Source organism: Terrapene carolina, unplaced genomic scaffold (genome assembly GCF_002925995.2).
Source record: "Terrapene carolina triunguis isolate 2854851 unplaced genomic scaffold, T_m_triunguis-2.0 Scaffold714, whole genome shotgun sequence".
NCBI classification, from domain to species: Eukaryota; Metazoa; Chordata; order Testudines; family Emydidae; genus Terrapene; species Terrapene triunguis.
Window position 1 is genome coordinate 12,052,274 of NW_020665065.1, and position 18,566 is coordinate 12,070,839.

Here is an 18,566-nt window from a genome sequence, read left to right on the forward strand (position 1 = left end):
AAAGAAACCCAAACAAAACAGATCTTCCCCCCTCTCCACCTCTCCCCAAGGCAAGCCTGCCACAGCCCCAACCACAAGCAGGGCCGGCTCCAGGCACCAGGCACCCAAGCTGGTGCTTGGGGCGGCACCTGGAGGGGGGCGGCGCGGCGCTCTGGCCGCCGGGGGGAGAGCGGAGCCCCCGCCGGGGCGGCAAAAAAGCCAGAGCCGGCCCTGACCACAAGGCAACTTCGCACCCCAACCCTTGAACAGCTCCCCATAGTATCTGGAGAGAGATCCCATCTAGATAACATTGCATGGCTCCGTATGACTCAGACCCGCTTGCGTGTTGGTGGGCAGACAGCTGCTGTCTTTTCAGTTATCACCACTTACTGCAGCCTTCGCACTCCTGCGGGTTATCTTCAGTTGGACGCAGACACTTTTAACATTGGCTGTCTCAGTGTGTTGTGAGAATAATGCAAATCTTTAGACCCACATTAAAAAAAAAACCCACAATGGCAGATTAAATTATTTTTCTGGTAACTGGCAAGTCCATTTAAAAAAAAATGGCCAGGCTGGTCAAATACCCACTAGGTGGTAACCTCAGTGGCCATCGTAGGGCCCATGCATATGTAGATGGGGTGCAGGATTCCTGTCTGGGCTGGGAAGATAAGCAGGATTTGTGGCATGGGAAAGTGAATGTTTGACTGGAGGATGTGGGTGACTAGCATTGCATATTGACTGATGCCTACACATGGGCGGGACTAGCATGCCCCATGCGTAGGCAGAGGCAGCCCAGCTCAGGACCCATTTGCACAAGGTTTCTCCTACACAGCTGCAAATCCCACCAGGGAGATGCCTGGCCATGCGTCTTGGGATCAGCTAGGCCCTGTCAATCTGCAGTTGGCCAGCACAAATTGGAAACGTGTTTGAATGGATCCGTGTTTGAATGGAGTTTAGCTAGGGTGACCAGATGTTCTGATTGTATAGGGACAGTCCCGATATTTGGGGCTTTGTCTTACATAGGTGCCTATTACCCCCCACCCCCGTCCCGATTTTTCACACTTGCTGTCTGATCACTCTAACTTTAGCACATGGTTCAAAGTCCAGTGTAGAGGTGGCCTAAGAGCCAGATTTTCAGAAATATGTAGGAGCCTAAAGACGTAGATAGATGCCTAGGGGGATTTTCAGAATCGCCTACGCAGGTTAGGTGCTTGACTCCCATAGAGACTCACGCATCCAACTAAGCCCCATTTGCATTTGATACACCTAAACATCTGGCCTTAAGAGCCTTGCATAAATGGGACCACAATCCACCCTTGGTGAGAGACATTGGTGGCTGTCGGGTCCCATTTTTGCCAGTGTAGCCACAGCCTCAGTGCAGCACTCCGGGATGTCTGCCTAGTGCAGTGCTTTATAAATCTGACTTCCAGGTCCTAACTCCCTTTCCTTCTCCTTCCATTCCCTCCCCTCCCACCATGATTCAATGGGAGACCTGCTCTGCTTGTTGGGTTCCCACCCTTTCTGGGCAGAACGTGCCTGGTGACTCTCTCCCCGGCCTGCATTACAGGCTGCTGGAGCCCTGGGCCCACAGAAAGATGGCGAACATCGGTGACCTGCCCGAAGATGTCCTGGTGGAACTCTTTTCCCTGGTCCCCGCCCGGGAGCTGATCTGTAACTGCCGGCTTGTCTGTGTCCTGTGGCGGGATGTGGTCGACTTAGCCACGGTGTGGAAACGCAAGTGCCAGCGGGAGGGTTTTTATCATGAGAAGTGGGACAAGACTATCAAGGACTGGAAGATCTTCTATTTCCTCTGCAGCCTGAAGAAAAACTTACTCAAAAATCCTTGTGCTGAAGGTTTGTTCCTTTTTATCGGAAAGTGGCGGTGGGCGGGGAATTCCCCAGCAGCTAGGAGGATGGTCAGTTCATAGCCTTGCCCAAGGTCTAATCTTTTGGGCCTCGCCTACGCTGTGGATTTGCCCTGGCTACAGCCATCTGTGTTTGGCTACTGATTTAGCTGTGCTGGTGCAACCATTAGCGTAGGCTGGTAAAGCTGCACCTGTGGAGCCTGAAGGGTACCACTGGTGCAGCTACACCTATGGGTATAACCAGAACAAATCTCCAGCATAGGCAGGGCTTTGGCAGCATGAAAGTGTGTAGCCAGTTTAAATGACATGGTGATAAAATCACCGGCTGCTGCAGCCTGATGCACCCTTGGCCCCTCCACTTCCCACCCCCCCAGCTTGCGGTGGCCCCAGTGCAGCTGAGCAGTGGGGAATTGTTACCTAGGTCGCTCTAGGGTAGGCGAGGGGGTTTGGGCCGGCTCGCGGCCTCCTGTGGAAGTGTGCAGCGGGAGCCTTCCGTACAAGGCTGATGTAAAGTGGCGGCACATCAGTTTGCTGGGGTGCCTGGTCTTTGCTGAATGCTGCTGTTATGGATGGTGCTGGCTCACCCAGGGAAGAAATGGGTAGCGTAGATTAGGCCTGAGGAGACTCTGCAATAGGGAAACTAGATACACCTTGAAATCACTGGGAATGGATTCCCAGGCTGCTGCAATGTCCCTAGGACAAAGCTGCCACCTCCCACCCCGCGACTCGCTTTTTAAAGTGAAAACTAGATTCTTTCAGAAAATTATGGGGAGGGCTGAAAACTTCAGGTTCTCAGACCCTTCTGCTTTCCCTTTGGGGGATTAACCCTCCGTCTGCTGGTTGGGTGGCCTCACTGTCCCCTTTGTGATCCCTCCCTAGAGAGCTTTCAGTCCTGGAATCTGAATCCAAACGAGGGAGATAAATGGAAAGTTGAGGATCTGCCTGGGACACACGGGAGAGACTTTCCCAGCCCACACGTGCGCAAATACTTTGTCACCTCGTATGGGTAAGAATCAGATCTCGTGCTCTGAAGCCGGGCCTGGAGGGAAGAGGGCACCGTGGCAGTTTGAGAACACACCGAACTCCATGCAGGAGGGTGGAGCTGGGTCCAGGAATAGAAAGAGGAAGAAGTAACTAGTTACCTTGTGGAGATACAGAGGGAGCGTCCTCTCTGCCCTCTTATGAGGCATACTGCCACCCAGGCAACGTCTCAAGGGCACCCAATGATACAAAACCAGTAGAGCTTTTTAGCGGAGATGGGAAGCTCCTCACAGCTTGGATTTTTGTTTCTCTTCTAATATAAGCATTGGCCAAACAGCTTGTGTAAAGGTTTGGTAAATGGGGTATAACCTAGACAGCAGCTTTCTTTGCAGTCCTTTGCCAGTAAAACTGAACGGAGTTTGTTCCAAACCTGTGGGATAATCGGATTCAAGCTCTGAGTGTGTGTCTGGTTCCAGCGACCCACGATGAAAGCAGTTGAGTAGGGGGTCAAAGGTGAGGATTAGCTGCTGTTGAGTGGGCAGGATGTCTGCTGCTGCATCCTTGACACCATGTGCTCTCTGGGCTAGCAGCATGTCCCGCACAGTACCGGGGTGTTACTAATCTGGGGTGAGCCCTGGGCTTTAACTAAAGGGAACCACTAAATTCCAGTGGAGAGACGAGGAAATAGGCACATACAAGTTGCATGTGATGCTAAAAACTTACATGATCTGTTCCCAGGCAGTGTCTAAAGTCTCAGCTCATTGACCTAAAGAAAGAGGGTTACTGGGACCAGCTGATGGATGAAATACGGCCTGATATTATAGTCAAGGACTGGTGAGTGTGCGCATTAAAAACTAGACTCTCTGCATATGCTAGGACAACTCTGGATTTCAGCTGGGACTACATCAGTGGAGTTCTTTGACTCTACCTCCGGGGACTGTAATGATTTAATAAAGAACAAGTCAGACTTGGGTTCTGTTCCTGAGTCTGGAAGGGATCATGATCTAATGTTGAAAGTCAGAGAGCCAGGACTCCAGAATTCTGTCACTGGCTCACATGACTCAGTTTCCCCGCCAGGGCATGATGATACTCCCCATCTGTACAGCTCTTTGAGGTACTCTGAAGAAGAATGCTAGGTAACAGTAATACCACCTTCGGGTTACTACAGAACTGGAGATGCCATTACAGACAAGGGGTGCAAACTGGCTTTCCCATCCCACGGGCAGGCTTCAGTTTAGCCCCAGTTTCATTTCCGAGCCCCTGTATAAAATGACTAACCCCTGCCAAGAGCAGGGATGGCTTGTCTCTGGCAACAGGCATCCCCAGAACGGTGACTGTCCCGGCAGGTGTGTGCATCTTCCCAGTGCCTGACCTCTCACTGTCTCTCCAGGTATGCTGCCAGGTTTGACTGTGGGTGCCGTTATGAACTCTGTGTGAAGCTGCTCTCTGCAGACTACATCGTCCTTAACGAGTTCTGTCCTGAACCAGTGGTCATAGAGCAATGGAGTGATGCAGAGTGGAGAGAGGTGAGGAATCCAGAGACTAGCTGTGTGGGCAGCAGCTTTAGATCAGTGCTGTGGTTTTAATACATGACTCTAATCTGAACAATGGCTGGATAACAATGGGGCCTCCTTCCCCAGCACATCTGCTCTCTCTGGGCCTCCAGTGCTAAAGTTATTCCTTAGTGGCCCTGCAGAAGCAACACAGCTGTGCGAGAGTGAGCTGGGTTCAGTGGGGGTCGCAGATGCTCAGCACGTCCCACATCTGTTTCAACATGGAGGGTTGAAATAAATGCAAAGCGAATAGAGAACATGACCAGTCAGGTCCCTTGTGCTCTGTTTGGACATTCTTTTGACTGAGACTGGAGCAAAGTTACTTCGGAAACCTGAACCAACTTTATCATGAGGTTTCAAGGGACTTGTCTAAACAAGAAAGTTGCACCAGTATAATTTTGAATTGGCTCTTAAACCATTATAGTTAAACGGGTGCAAGACACTGTGTAGACACGATTTGGTTTGTTTCAAACCTGTTCCTAATCTAATGAAACCAAACAGATAAGCCACTCTTTAACCAGAGGAAGAGCACACCACTGTAACCCAGCACCTCAAGTTATACTGGAACGATTGGCTTGTGTAGATAAACCCCAAATGTAAGGGACACTGGCCTTGTCTGTTCTGTGTATTAGCCCTGACTTTGCAGCTTTCCTTGTGTATAGGAGGGTTTGCTCTTGAGCACGTGGGCTGGCCACAACTGATTGAAATCAGGGTAATTCCCAGTGTAGACAATGCCATTGTCCGAGGAATCATTTTTATTTTCTGTTTTAAACAAATGTCCTGCCTGTTGCTAACCCCAGTATTAAAACCTGAGCACTTTAAAAATGGAATGTGCCTATTCCTGTTCTAGTTTGTTTCTTTTTCAGCATGGCGAATGTGAAGCTAGACCGGCGTAGTTTCACTTCAGTCTCCTGCTTTAGCAAAACTTTTTGTTTGGTTGGTTTGCAAGGCTTAAAGGCAGGGCCGGCTCCAGGCACCAGCCCACCACGCATGTGCTTGGGGCAGCACCTGGAGGGGGGCGGCGCGTCGCGGCGCTCCGGCCTGAGAGTGGGGCCGCGACTGGGCTCGCCGCCCTCCCGCCGCCGGGGAGAGCGGAGCCGTGGACGGGCTCTCTGGCCGCTGGGGAGAGCGGAGCCCCGGCCGGGCTCTCCGCCCTTCTCCCGGCGCTCTGGCCGCCAGCGGAGCCGCGGCGGGCTCACCGCCCTCCCCTGGGCGCTCCGGCTGGTCGGGGAGAGCGGACCCGCGGCCGGGCTCGGCGCCCTCCCCTGCCGCGCTCCCCGCGGCGGGGGTGGGGGGCGGCGGGAGGCTTTTTTGCCTGGGGTGGCAAAAAAGCCAGAGCCGGCCCTGCTTAAAGGAGAAAATTTAAAATCCAAATATTTTCAAATAAACCTGCCACTACAGGAATTTAGCTTAACAATAATCACACTGTAAACATATTTCTATGTCTGGCCCAAATCATCCATCAAATATGAACTGAAAAGCTTTGAAAATTGATCTGTATTCTCCTCTCCTGTAACGTCATTGGTTTTCTACACTGTGCAAACTGAGAATCAAGTTTAGTTTCACTTTCAGGCTTAGTTCTTCCTGTTTGGGTTGCTCATGCTGCTGGGAATTGTTGGCTAACAATTAGCTATTGCACTGGCATTTCCAAATCCTCCCTGGCCATATTGCTATCAGTTTTTTGTCAAAGCAATTTGTTATTTGTATAGAAAAGCCAAGCTGAGAGTCAAATGCCAGTAGTTCCTCTTTAGTGTGCCTTTAATTTTGCATCTGAGTTCCCTGCACCCTTTGTTTTAAGGCCTGTGATGTTCCTCTTTCCTGAAAGTATTTTCAAGTGCCTGCTGTGGGCCTCAATGTTATTTAATATGGGAGAGGCGGCAGCCAGAGGCGTCTGAGTGAGAGGGGAAGCTGATCTGTCAGAAAAAGAAGGGAAGTTTGATTGGTGACTGATAAAGGTGACCGGAAAAGGATTAAGAAATTGGGTGTGTGCTTTGTATGACTTAGCTAAAGTGCGGAAGGGGGGGTGGAGGGATGTTTCTCTGCTTGCTTTTTTTAACTTCAGACATAGCAGGAAGATTGATTTTCCCGGCAGAATAGAGGGTAGCTCTTAGAGGCGGCATTTTGTGGGTGCTCACTTTATTTCAATGTTTTCTCAACGCGGCGGGGGGAGGGAGGATAAACCTTCTAAACGTGAAGCCAGTGTAACTGGTGCAGTGACGTTCGCCTCAGGCCTTGTCTACCCTAGAGTGGTTTATCAGCAAAGGTGAGCTTAAAGGGGGGCAGGCTTCCAGTCACCGCAGTGTTCAACACGTGGAGCAGAGCGGTCGCTGCCGCAGAGACCATGGCATCATGGGCCTGTTGCTGGAGGACTCTTGGTACCAGTGTAGCTAATACAGCATCTACACAGTCCAGGTGGAGGGGCTCATGTCACTCAAACTGGTGTAACTTCACTGGCAGGAGTTCAGGTTTGTGCGGCAGGACTCAGATTTGAGTGTAGACGTGTGCACGGCTGTGCCGACAGAAGCCGAGTTTTGCTAGTAAATCATTATCATTAGTTGTTGCAACAGTGCCTCAGAGCCTGAGTCAAGGACCAGGACCTTTGCATTAGGTGTGATGCAAACTCAGAACAAGAGGACAGGCCTTGCCCCACAGAGCAGCCAATCTAATACAAGACAGAGAACAGAGGGATACAGAGGAGCAGCACAGGGAAACAATGAGACGGTATTGGCCACCACGATAGGCACACCATAAGCCTAAACCTAGTAGCATAGACCAGGCCTCGGTGATTTAATGGAAGATGCGTCAAAATCCCTGCAACTGGTTTGAAAACATCAAGTGATGATTCTTCCCCTGCAGTAGCATGAGTGGATGCTCAAGGTCCTGATTTAGCAAGGTGCTTACATCCTTTCCAGTGCCGTGGGTAGGATAACACAGTGGTTAAACACCCCAGGCCCGTCTGCACCACGTAGCCACTGCCACGGTGAACTGAATGTGGGAGGACTTGGGGTCTCTAGTATCCGACTATAGATATCAAGGAGGCTTCCAGGCTAGACGGGGCCTGGATTTTTAATGTGGAACTTCAGTTTAACCTTTTCTGGCCTTCCGTATAGAGCAATGCAAGCCTTTCTCTCTTCCCCTCTTCCAGCTCAGAGAGGAAGTCCATGAGCTAACTTCTTCACAAGGCCAGAGCTCTTACTTTACCATAGGGGATGCCTACACTGTTTAAAACACAAACAAAACACCACCCTGTAGCAGCACCTCTCAAAGCCTGGGTCAGCTCGTGCTATGGGGCTAAAAATAGCCCGTTTGGGCTGGAGCCCGGGCTCTGAGACCCACCCTCTTGCCGGGCCGGGCTGACCTGCCTCTGAGACTGGCTGCCTCGGCTTAGTGTTGAGATTTTTGCAGTACAGACATGCTCACAGTCACAGGACTGGGGCTGAGTTCATCAGGCAAAATGAAAGATTTTTTTCTCCCTTTCTTACCTCTCAGATCTCTTACACCTTCCGCAACTACAAGGCTGGAGTTCGTCACATCTTGTTCAAACACGGAGGACAGGACACGCAGTACTGGGCAGGATGGTATGGGTGCAGAGTGACGAACAGCAGCATCACCATTGAGCCAGGGAGGTCACCATAGAGAGGCCACGAGGCAGACTCCGGCTCGGGGCCCTGGAATCAAAAGGCCGCTCGTAGCACTTGAGGTGATCTGCGTGGGCTGGTGTCAGCTTTTGGTTTGGCTGTCCCCAGCCTCTCCGTGACTGTATTTTCATATCCTGGCTGGAGTCTGAAGAACAAGTGCTCCTGGGTGACACCAAGCCTCCTACAAGCTCTGCCCTCTGAAATGACTTGTCTTCCCTGGGACTCCATATTAACCTCATGCATCTCGCACCAGGGACATCAGCCAGGCCAAGCAGCCGAGTGTCTTTCTCACAGCAGGGAGTGTGCCCCGGGGCTACTGCCAACTAAGGAATCGGCCTCTTCTGAAAGGCATGGCTAACTCAGCATCCCGTCCCTCATCTCCTCCCCTGTTCACCCTAATTGAGCTTGGATTGAAAAGCAGGCCCTTGGCAGAGGAGGCCAGTTAACTGAGTGGCGGGACAGCTGCAGGGCTTGGGTGGAAGTCTCCCCGGCAGCTACACCCCTAGAAGCAGACAGGAAGGAAGAGGGGGAGCCTGGAGGAAGGCAGAGCTGGCTACTGCTACTATTGTACCCTGAGCCAGAAGCAAAGGGGGATGCTGCCGGCTCACTGTAAACATAAAATACAATAAACCAGGGTGGCGATGAAGGAGACCCAGAGCGGTTATGGTCTGTGGTTAAGGCCTGAAGGGACCATGTGGGGACAGGGACCTTTGTTGTTTTCCCTACTTTAGTGTCAGGATTTTCAAGTCTTTTTATTGGAGCACTTTGCTTTGGAACATGAGCTCTCTCTCTCCCTTTTCACATAGGAGTTAGGGTTGTTTTGAATCTTTCAGGAGCTGTGCTTCCAACGGTTCATTGGGCACTGGAGTTAGAGATGTAAACCAGTTGTAAGTAGTCTGAATTACATTGCTTTCTTGGTATCTCTCATCAAACACCTGGGTTCTCCAGGCAGCCACAGAAGCTTCCCTGGAAAATAAGGTGAGACTCCAACGTGTAGTGTGTAAAGCAACAACAACAAACTGCCAGGCCTCTTTTGTACGCTGAAAAGAGAAACAACCCACTGGACCTAAGCCATCTTTCTCCTGTATGTCACTTTGCCATGTTTCCTACAGCTTGGAAAGAAACTAGACGCTGACTTCAGCCTTGGGTGGTCCTGACAGCTGTAGATTGACTAAGTAAAGTGAAGTTGGGACCAGGTTCTAGCTCCAGAGAACTCTCTTCCTGTACACTAGTCCTGGGCATTATTGCTTTCGTGTGTGGATAGAGGGAAGGTGCAGGGTGATCCCAGGACCAAGGAAAGGGAGTTGGGGTGGGGAAGAGAGGGGTTATTTTTTTCTTCTGTCTGCCTTACCCCTGAAGTGCTTATGCTACTGGCTGGCCAATAGGAATGAATAAAGTGATACATATATTCCTAGTCAATTTCTTTACTCTCCTTTGTCTAATGGAGTTCTGCTCTCTGACACTGGGTGTAGGGCAGCGGGTGATTCCATGCTGGCCATCTCACTGATTCGTCATCAAGGGTGTTTCTGTGCCAGCCTTGCCAACACCGTCTAGAAGCCGATAGTCAAACGATGCTCTTCCCTTTTCTACCCTCACCAGTACTACAAGATTCTACTACTTTGAGGCCTTCTGCAACCCTGTTTTTTCTAAAGAGTGTTGTATAGACTTCAGTGAAACCCCCCACCCCACTCTACCACTGCTCCCAGGAAAGTCAAGGGGAGTTTTGCCATAAATTTCAATGGTAACAGAGTGGAACAACTTCAAGTGTTTTTTGCAAAACCCCTCCCTCAAACAACACTTGTAGGAGCATAGACAAGGAACAGACTCCAGCTCTCGCCTCCGCTTGCAGCGTAACAGCACTGCACATCAAAGAGGGCCCTGACTGGTGGGGCTGAGCAGGAGATGGGCCTATGCTGCAAGGACAATGCACCTGCCTATTGTTTCCCCCACAGGATGGCGTGGAGACCCTTCATTGAGAGGCAAGAGGCTGGTGCTGTATTACCTTCTCCTTGAGAGAAGCCTGAGTGGTGGCAGCACGTCGCCACAGTAGCTATGATGTAGACGGGGTGGCAGAGGGAGGCCCAGCACCTTGTGTGTACAGCCCTAGTTTCCTGGGGATCGGAAAGCTGGATCCCTCTCTCCCTGGAGGTTTAAGTGTACAGGGGGAGACTGGGACTCCAAAGGAATCCAGGGGACGTTCTCCACCCCTCCTAGATCTTGCCCATGGAAACATGGGGCCATCGCTTGTGTCTAACGCTGAAAATGAAGAGAGAGCAAGTCCACTGCGTGCAATGGTGCCAGTTATACTTGGTCACAGAGTGAAATGGTTCTGACCGGTACAGGCCTGTGCATCTACCACACGGCCTTTGACACAATTCAGGCTAGCTCCGCGATGGTAGAACTCGCTCAGTATTTATTGACAGCTCTACAGATCAATCACTCACAGTGGACACACACATTGTAGATAAGGCCCCACTCATCCCAGCTGTAAGTCTAGCGATTTCAGTGGAGTCACACGAGCTTAGGCTTCCAACAGAACACGCCCAAGTTATCCAGCTGGATGCTCAGAGGTACGTACACAAAATGGACGTTCACATACAAGTACCAATGTGCAATTGAGCTGCCCTATAAAGGCTTAAATGGGGATCATAAAGAGCAAGTGAGAAGTACTGATTCCCACTTGCAGTTTACATTACATCCCTCACACCTTGCATCTGTGGATTTGCTGTAACAATCTACACACACACTTCGCACAGCCTGTTCACATGTAGGAGTCAGTTCTATATATAGCGGTAAGAGCACTTTAAACCCATAGGCAGCCTGGCTGTGGGGAGCTGCTCAATGGACATTAAGTCACTCAGGAGGCTAGCTGAAGAAGCACCTGTTAAGAGAAGTTGCATCCCCCTAGAAGACACCGGATTCCTCTGGAAGATCTGAGCCTTGGACAAGGTTGAAGGTGATGGGAAGAGTCGGCATCAGGTACCTTTGTGGGCTCTTTCTTCTACGTAAAGCTGCATCTAGAAGAGAGTAACAGAATGGGTTCAGAAAGGGTGAGTGTAGTAGCCCCTGCAGTATTGGTTTAATATCTTCTATGGGGAACTGTACTGTAGAAGGGGGAAACCAAACTTAATCCACTGGGTCTTCTCCATAGGTTGCACCTGTGATCGGAGTCTATTTGCATGAGATGGTGTAAACTGGTGCGGTGGAGCAGCAACCAAAAGCTAAGGATTCACCCCCATGAAATTCAGTCCAGGGATTTATTCTTGCTCTAGGGCCCAGTCCTTCAAGAGCACAGTTCCCAAGGGGAATTCTGGGCACATTTCCAAGAGGTGTCAGCCCCTCACAATCAGACTGTTCGTGGGCAGGGGTTCCACGCAAACACACAGCGTTGACAGACAGGAGCTACAACCCAGCCCTCTAGCAGTGGCTGCGGCGTGGCCTCTCTCACCTCTGACTAGCAGGGAGCAGGGTTGGGTGTTCTTTGGCTTGCCCATTGGGCACCTCAGTCCCCAGCCCCTGTACACGTAGATGGTCTGGGCCAGGCTGAACTTTCTGGTGATGGGATAATGGGGTCAGGGCATCTTGCCACAAACCTGTTTCATACTTGAGATGGGGAAGTCCTGCCCTCCCATGCTTGCCTGGGCTCAGTGCACTCAGTAGTACCAGCATCTCCTGCTGGGGTAAGATACTTCACACCAGTGCTAAGCCGTTGCCCTGTAGATGACGGCAGTGGGGGACAGATTCCCCTTACCCCGGGGAGTTTGCATGGATTGAAGTAACGCTCATGCCAGCCTGGGCTAGAGCGCTCTGCTCACCTTTAAGATATCCGACGTCATGGTCTTCAGGGGGATTAGCCGGGGGTCATGCATGTGCACATCCTGCTCATCTGCCAGGATCCATGGGAAATCCTGGCAGCAGGAATAGAAGAGGCTTCCTCAGAACAGGAGAAAGCACCCTCCCTTTCTGGGCTCCTCAGAGGGCTGGAAATGGGAGCAGCGTTGGGTGGAGGTGGCAGGGACCCACTACTGCCCCTCCCTCCAGCCTTCTGCACCCTACAAGTGCTCCCCCTCCCCTCCTTCCCAGTCATTGGGTCTATGGTAAAGGAGTAAGGAGGGACTGGGGGGGGATGAACATGAGGATTTGAGGGGGACCATAGATCAGGCTGGGTGAGGAGCAGAGGCAGAGCACGTGCCTGGCTGGGGAGGTAACAGGGAGCCGACAGCTTTAAAGAGTGGTTTATACCGGAAAGCCTTGCTAATCCACACACTGCCAATGCCCACCCCGCCCATCCCTCAGCCGGGTTTAACAGCAGAGGTGTCTGATTACTAAGGGCTCATTACCCTATGCACCCAGAGACCTCAATCTCCTCCTCCAATTCCCTCCCCCGACCTCCACTTCCAGCCCTTACCTCTGCACTGGGGCTACAGCAGAAGAACTCAAAGTGGGTTACGTGTCCCATAGGGGAAAGGGGCCTCAGCACCTTGCAAGATCAAGCCCTTAGTGACTTGCCCGTCTGGAAGACAGGTATGCTATTTCCCCAGGGGGGTGTTGTGAGGATGTACTGGCTAACATGCATGGAGGCTGCTGGCCTGTCCACCCAGCCTTAGGGGCACTGCTGCCCTGCCCGCTGTCTGGTTCAGGCCCTTCTTCGCAGGGTTTCAGCTTGAGTTGTTTCATGTAAAACTGGTAAACAAATTCCACATCGCAAACTAGTCCCTTCCCCTGACCCAGGGGCTGCCAGTCAGCGCCTCTCACTCCTGGTGGCTCTTCCCCAATCTTCCTACAGGCCATCTGCCTGGGATCTACCTTGCTCTAGGGCAGTGGTTCTCAAACCGTGGGTCGCCAGGGCTACTTTAGATTTGCTGGGGCCAGGGGCCGAAGCCAAAGCCTGCGCCCCACTGTCTGGGGCCCAAGCCTGAGGGCTTCAGCCTTGGGCAATGGGGCTGAGATTACAGGCCCCCTGCCTGGGACTGAAGCCTTTGGCCCCCAAATCCAGGGTGGCAGGGATGGGGCAGGCTCAGCCTTCAGTCCCCCCTACTGGGGCCATGTAGTAATTTTTGTTGTCAGAAGGGGGTCACAGTGCAATGAAGTTTGAGAACCTCCTGCCCTAGGTCCCACCTCAGGAGCCAACCTACTTCCTATAACCCTAGTCCAAGGGTCTCCAACAGGAGCCTTCCTGCTCTCTGCAGCTCTCCCAACTGGGCTACTTGTTAGCTTTTATAATCACCTGATCAGTCGCAGGCGGGGCTGGGCCCAATGCCCCTCAAAGGGCCAAACACCTGCAACACTGCATGTATGTTCCAAGTGCAAAACTTCACCCCTTCCTTGTTAAGGAGAGGTCTTGGGAGAGCTCTTCGAGACCTCAGGAATTGCTGTGGCCTAGCCCTTCCAGGGAACGATAATATAGTCCCACTGATGAAAGGAAAATCCAAAGCTGCAGCACCTTAATTCACTTCCATCTTTCTTTACCATGCAGCTCACCGCAAGCAACAAGCAGACAGAGGCATCACCTACCTTTATCACCTGGATCTTCTCCATGTTTCGCGTGGCAGCCTCCCGTGTATGAACCAGGACAGTGAAGGTGCAGCCTAGAAGGGATGGGGCAGGGATGAGAGGAAGGCACTGTAATCCGATGGCCAGAGGCCTGGGAGGTAACAGGGATCATCCACAGCTAGGTAAATACCAAGACATGTTCCTTTCCAAAAGGGACTGGGAAAGTAACCTGTCATTTTCTGCTCTCTCTGACTTTGCTAGCGCTCTCCTTAGCACCAGAAACCATGGACTCCTCCATGGTCTCCACCTTGCCATCTCTTGGCCCCTGATGCAACTGGCCCAGGGCACCTTTTATAGGATTCAGATTTTGCTCCAGTGCTCGTGATCAAAATTTTATTTCTACCCTCACCTTTTCAGCGGGATGCTCTTTGCTCAGTTGGCTGCTGCCTTCCACCCCAGAGCTGGTTGCATTTCAGTGATGCTGCATATGTCTAATATGCACCATGCCCTGTGATCTTTTGGAGATTAAATACCCTGTACTTTTTTTTTAAATCTCCATTTCTGCCTGTCTGAGTGGCAGTGAGCCCAGCTGTGCAAAACAAACTCTCTCCTGGACAAACACACTAGAGAGACATTTTACCACCCCTTACGCAAAGAGTTTTATGTAAAGTCAGACAGTGAGTATCACTGGAGCAGCAGTTAGAGCCCTCCCTGTAGAAGAGAAGGCTGTCAGTCCTACCTGGGGGGTTGTTGTCAAGCACGGCATCACACACGCTAATCTTCAGGATGAAGGCACGGAGCAACTGCTCCACGTGGGACAGCAGCGAGTCCGAGCTGGGGAGGAGACAGAGATCATTAGGGGAGCTCCCCGGCCCAGAGGGAGGGGTAGTTGTTTCCAGCTCCCAAAGTCGAACACAGGGAGAGGGAAGCAGGCACTGGCTGCACTGGGCTGGTAGGAGGGAACCTTTACCTGATGGAAAGTAGAGGTGGCTGAGTGATCTCAAAGACAAATCTCTCCACTGGATGGTGCTCTTTATCCAGGATTACTACCACCACCTTCTCCACGTCATTCTGCAAGCACAGACACCCGGTCAGGAGCTCCCCACCAGACCATCCCTTTTCCTCTGCTCCCCCTGTCTCTGATGCTCCCTATGAATCAGGAACATACTTATCTGCTCTAGCCCCACATCACTTCAGTGTTTTCCCAGTGCTTTAGAAAGGCTGCTGGATTGCTCTGGCTACAACCAAATGCCCTACCAGTTTATTATTGGATACGAGAGCCCTGTTGGGGGACTACCCCCAAGACCTGTAGGGAGCTGCAATCCACCAAATAGGACATTTCCCTCTCTAGCTACTGCTACATGGAGAGGCAACGTGCAGCCATCATAGGCTTCCACCTCCCCCAGGGGATTAGACACAAGGCATGGAATATATACACTCCCAACCCAGGGACAATACAAGGCAGAGGACAGTTCACACTCACAGCACCAGTAAGGCAAGTTTGGCTCCATAATTTAGTTTATGTAAAAATAAGCGTTTAAAAATCCTAAAGCCAACAGACTATTATCTATTGAGTTACAATGGTAAGAGTGCTTAAAAAAAAATAAACCAATGATATTCCCCCGTGGTGTTGGCAACCAACCACTGCAGCTTTGTGGCTAATGCTCAGAAGTGAAATTGATGAAAATTAACCAGGAAGTGAAACTGCCCTATTTCAATCCTCCAAACGGAGAGCAACCCCAAACTGCGGAGATTAAAAAACAGACTAAGGCAATGAGCTCTGCACAGCCAGACCTCACTGCAGGATTGGGGCCTGAAGCAGGTGTCTAATTTCGCTTGCATTAATAGTCTCCCTGACTTCCATAAGGCTCCTCACATGAGTAAAGTTACTAGTGACTAAGTGTCTTCAGGATTTATAACCCTTTTTTTAAAGTGTTTCAATTTTAATCATTTGTAACATACCATAGTTAAGGACACATATATATATTAGTTTGCAGTCTGCTGGTGTCCCTTCACCTGTTTCAATGTGAATAAATGAACACCACCAAACCTGGACCCTGATTGTGGGGAAACTGATTAGGTCACTAACTCTATACCAGTGGTCCCCAAACTGTGGGGTACATCCCTCCTAGGGGGGTGCAGAGGAACTTTGGGAGGGGGGGGAAAGAGTGGCAGACCTGGGACAGCCCCCATGGGGGGCAGGGAGAGAACGCCACCCAGCCCTGCTCTGCCCCCAGCTCTGCTGTGGCCCTGCCCCCAATCCCGCTCCCAGCCATGGTTTCGGCCTCGGCCCCTGGCTGTGGCTCCGTTCCCGGCCCCAGCCTTGGACCCCTTACCGCGTTTCCCCACTTCCCCCAGGAGCTGCAGCCCCGGCCCCAGAGGAGGGAGGTGCGGACAGGGTTGGGGGAGCGTGATCCTGAAAAGTTTGGGGACCACTGCGCTATACAAATGTCTGTAAAGTTCTCTATTTGTGACTAGCGCAGTTGGGGCAGGGGGCATGCCCCATACGAGGCTCTCTGGCATGGCCTCACCTTCTCTAACAGTGGCTTCACACAATGCAACGTGTCCTGGATGTACCGATTCAGCTCTGGATGACAGGACATCTGTGCAAACAGAATGAGAACTCAGATCAAATAGCAGAAGAGCTGGTGGGCTGCAGGGCCTCAGGGGGTTGCTACTGTGATGGAATATTTTACCACTAGGTTGCCAGTTCAAATCCAGCAGAGGTAAGTGGTGATTGGAAGTTGTTGTCATCTGATAACTGTGCAGTGGCTTATGGGAAATAAGTCTAGTGGTGTCTGATGACAACTAGCCTAACCAGTGTCCACCTCACAATTGGTCTTTCTTAGAGACAGTCCCTCCCAGCCAGGATTACAGCACATTGTGGGGGCAGCATGGGGGAAATCTGTACTGCTGTTGCCTGTGATCTATCTGTTCCGTGCATAAGTGTAACGTTTCAAACTCCAGGGTTGTGAATTCATCCCTTTTCAGGACCACTCAATTCACTTTGAAAATAATTAAGGGTTTGCATTTGTTCAAATATAAACTAATTCAGTTAGGCACAGGCCAGAACAAATGCACCTCCAATATCTCATTCGTGGCCACAAATGCCATTCTAATAGCACTTCCTTGAGGCTAAGCATTAATAATAATACCTACCTCTTCGATAGTGCTTTTGAACATACAGCATGCTCCCTGCTTAACTGTGTATTTCCTCATCGCCATAGAGCTGCAGGAGAGACTCCTACCTGGACTGGAACATTGTATTTTTTCCTCTTCTGAAAGATCCCAATGGGGTAAACTTCTCTAACATAAAGGATGAGGTGAACAGCCACTTCAAGAAATTCCGAGAGAACGTCTGCAACCACTAGAGAACAGAAAGAGGTGGTGGAGCAAAGCAGGTAAAGAAAAACAAGCCCAGCAAATATTTCCTGGCTGCAGGAATCTGCTGGTTAACTGCTGCCCATGATTATCAGCTTATCTGTACACTGCTTGTTTTATGAACTGACATGACTGTCCTCCCAAAGCGTTTTACCCTTGAGATCACTGCGTTCACCACTGAGATGTAACCACCTCTAGGGTTGAATGCACCAACTATTTAACACCACAGCAACACTATACAACCATTTATGACCGGAAGTAAAGAAAAATCCTGTATCCAATTGAAACTGCAGGTGAACTGGAGGAAGGCAGAATTTAATGATATACCCATGTAAAAATATAATGATGCAAGTTGACCTGTAAGTGCTCCTTACAGGTCTCGCTTCCAAGTATGACCAGAGCTACCCCAGCTTAGCTTGTGAGCTTCAAAGATCATAACAGGGCAGGGCAGTGGTCATCATAACCTCTGACCTGCAATACTACAACCCACCAGCAAGGCATAAAGGTGTCCCATTTTCCCTGTACAGTACATGTGGCACCCCATTCGCAGCAGTAGCTGAGGGGGTAGAAGTCCAACACTCCAAGGCAGAGCCAGCTCTACCTCCACATGCCAGCAAGAAGCCTCACGAGCTTCTGGAGAGCAGCATGCTACGCTACCTTGTCCAAAGTTGAGATCTTGCCGGGTGAGGGTGGTCATCTTTCCGGTAACCTGGGAAGGAATTGGGAAAGGAGTTTTTCCTCTCAGCTCATGGCACCATTCAGATCCCTCTCCCCCATTACCTCCATGCCCACAGCAAAATTCCACACTCTAGATATTTGCGCGCACACTAACTGCTATTACACAAACCAACAATGGGGCCTGATTTTCAAAGGCCGCATAGCCCCCATCTACTTGAATTGCCATCGGGGTTGCTCGCAGATCTGATCTCAGGAGGCCAGTTAAAGGGATAGTGGGTTACAAATCATAATTTTGCACAAGATGACATCTGTCCTTGTGTTCTTGATAACACCTCAAATTGCAAATCTGAATGTACTCAGAAGGGTTTCTGCTGTTTGTGGGAGTGTTTCTTGTTTGTTAATGTTTTGGGATATGTGATTTTGTTTTGTTTTTGTTTGTTTGGGGGTGTTTTTTGTTTGTTTTTTCATTAGCCTGGGCAGTGAAAATAAGCTAATCAGTTTCACAATTTTGTCTATTTCCCTTTCTGGTTCACCTGCCCTAACAAAATGCAGCAGTGTTTGAGTTGCAAACACTGCACGGGAAGGATTAAAGCCAAACAACAAAATTGTATTGACATGGGAAAAAGTGTTTTATAAAACCAAACTTCCCTCCCACGTGAAGTACTTATATGGTCTCTATTAGACAGTAGCTGAGCACCTCACAATTATTAATGTACTTATCTTCACAATACCCTACGAGGCAGGGAAGTGCCATTACCTGGGGAACTGAGGCACAGAGAGACTAAGGCCATAGATTTTGAAGGTATTTAAGCAGGGCTGCCCTCAGTGTTGCAATGCCTAACTGATTTAGAAGTCTAGATTTCATTTCCAAAAGGGATTTAGGCATTTCAGAACCTAAATTCCATTGACTGTCACTGAGTGCAGCAACACCTAAGTACCTTAAAATAATAATAATTAATCTAGGCCTCCACCCCGGGACATACAGGAAGTCTGTGGCA

The 18,566-nt window shown here is 50.5% G+C and overlaps 2 protein-coding genes across 4 annotated transcripts in view; one reads left to right on the top strand and one right to left on the bottom strand.

Annotated features, from left to right (window-relative positions):
* LOC112114064 (F-box only protein 6) overlaps positions 1-9,349 on the top strand; it is a 9,924-nt gene extending 575 nt beyond the window's left edge. Inside the window, exons 2-6 of one of the 3 annotated variants that reach the window (XM_024210605.2) lie at positions 1,509-1,833; positions 2,724-2,850; positions 3,564-3,659; positions 4,216-4,351; positions 7,868-9,349. In XM_024210605.2, the coding sequence (XP_024066373.1) occupies positions 1,575-1,833; positions 2,724-2,850; positions 3,564-3,659; positions 4,216-4,351; positions 7,868-8,014 (765 nt within the window). In that variant the 5' untranslated portion in view covers positions 1,509-1,574 and the 3' untranslated portion in view covers positions 8,015-9,349. Of the gene's footprint in view, positions 1-1,033; positions 1,834-2,723; positions 2,851-3,563; positions 3,660-4,215; positions 4,352-7,867 lie in introns of those variants that run through there. The other 2 variants (XM_024210604.2, XM_024210603.3) reach the window with 2 other exon arrangements.
* Positions 9,350-10,407: 1,058 nt separating this feature from the next.
* Positions 10,408-17,594, bottom strand: MAD2L2 (mitotic arrest deficient 2 like 2). The gene is made up of 8 exons (XM_029913555.1): positions 17,548-17,594; positions 16,758-16,876; positions 16,041-16,112; positions 14,480-14,580; positions 14,249-14,343; positions 13,531-13,604; positions 11,832-11,924; positions 10,408-11,033 (listed from the first exon to the last, which is right to left on the bottom strand). The coding sequence occupies exons 1-8, from the start codon at positions 17,585-17,587 to the stop codon at positions 10,992-10,994; spliced, it is 636 nt and encodes a 211-aa protein (XP_029769415.1). The 5' UTR covers positions 17,588-17,594; the 3' UTR covers positions 10,408-10,991.
* Between the last annotated feature and the right edge of the window lie 972 nt (positions 17,595-18,566).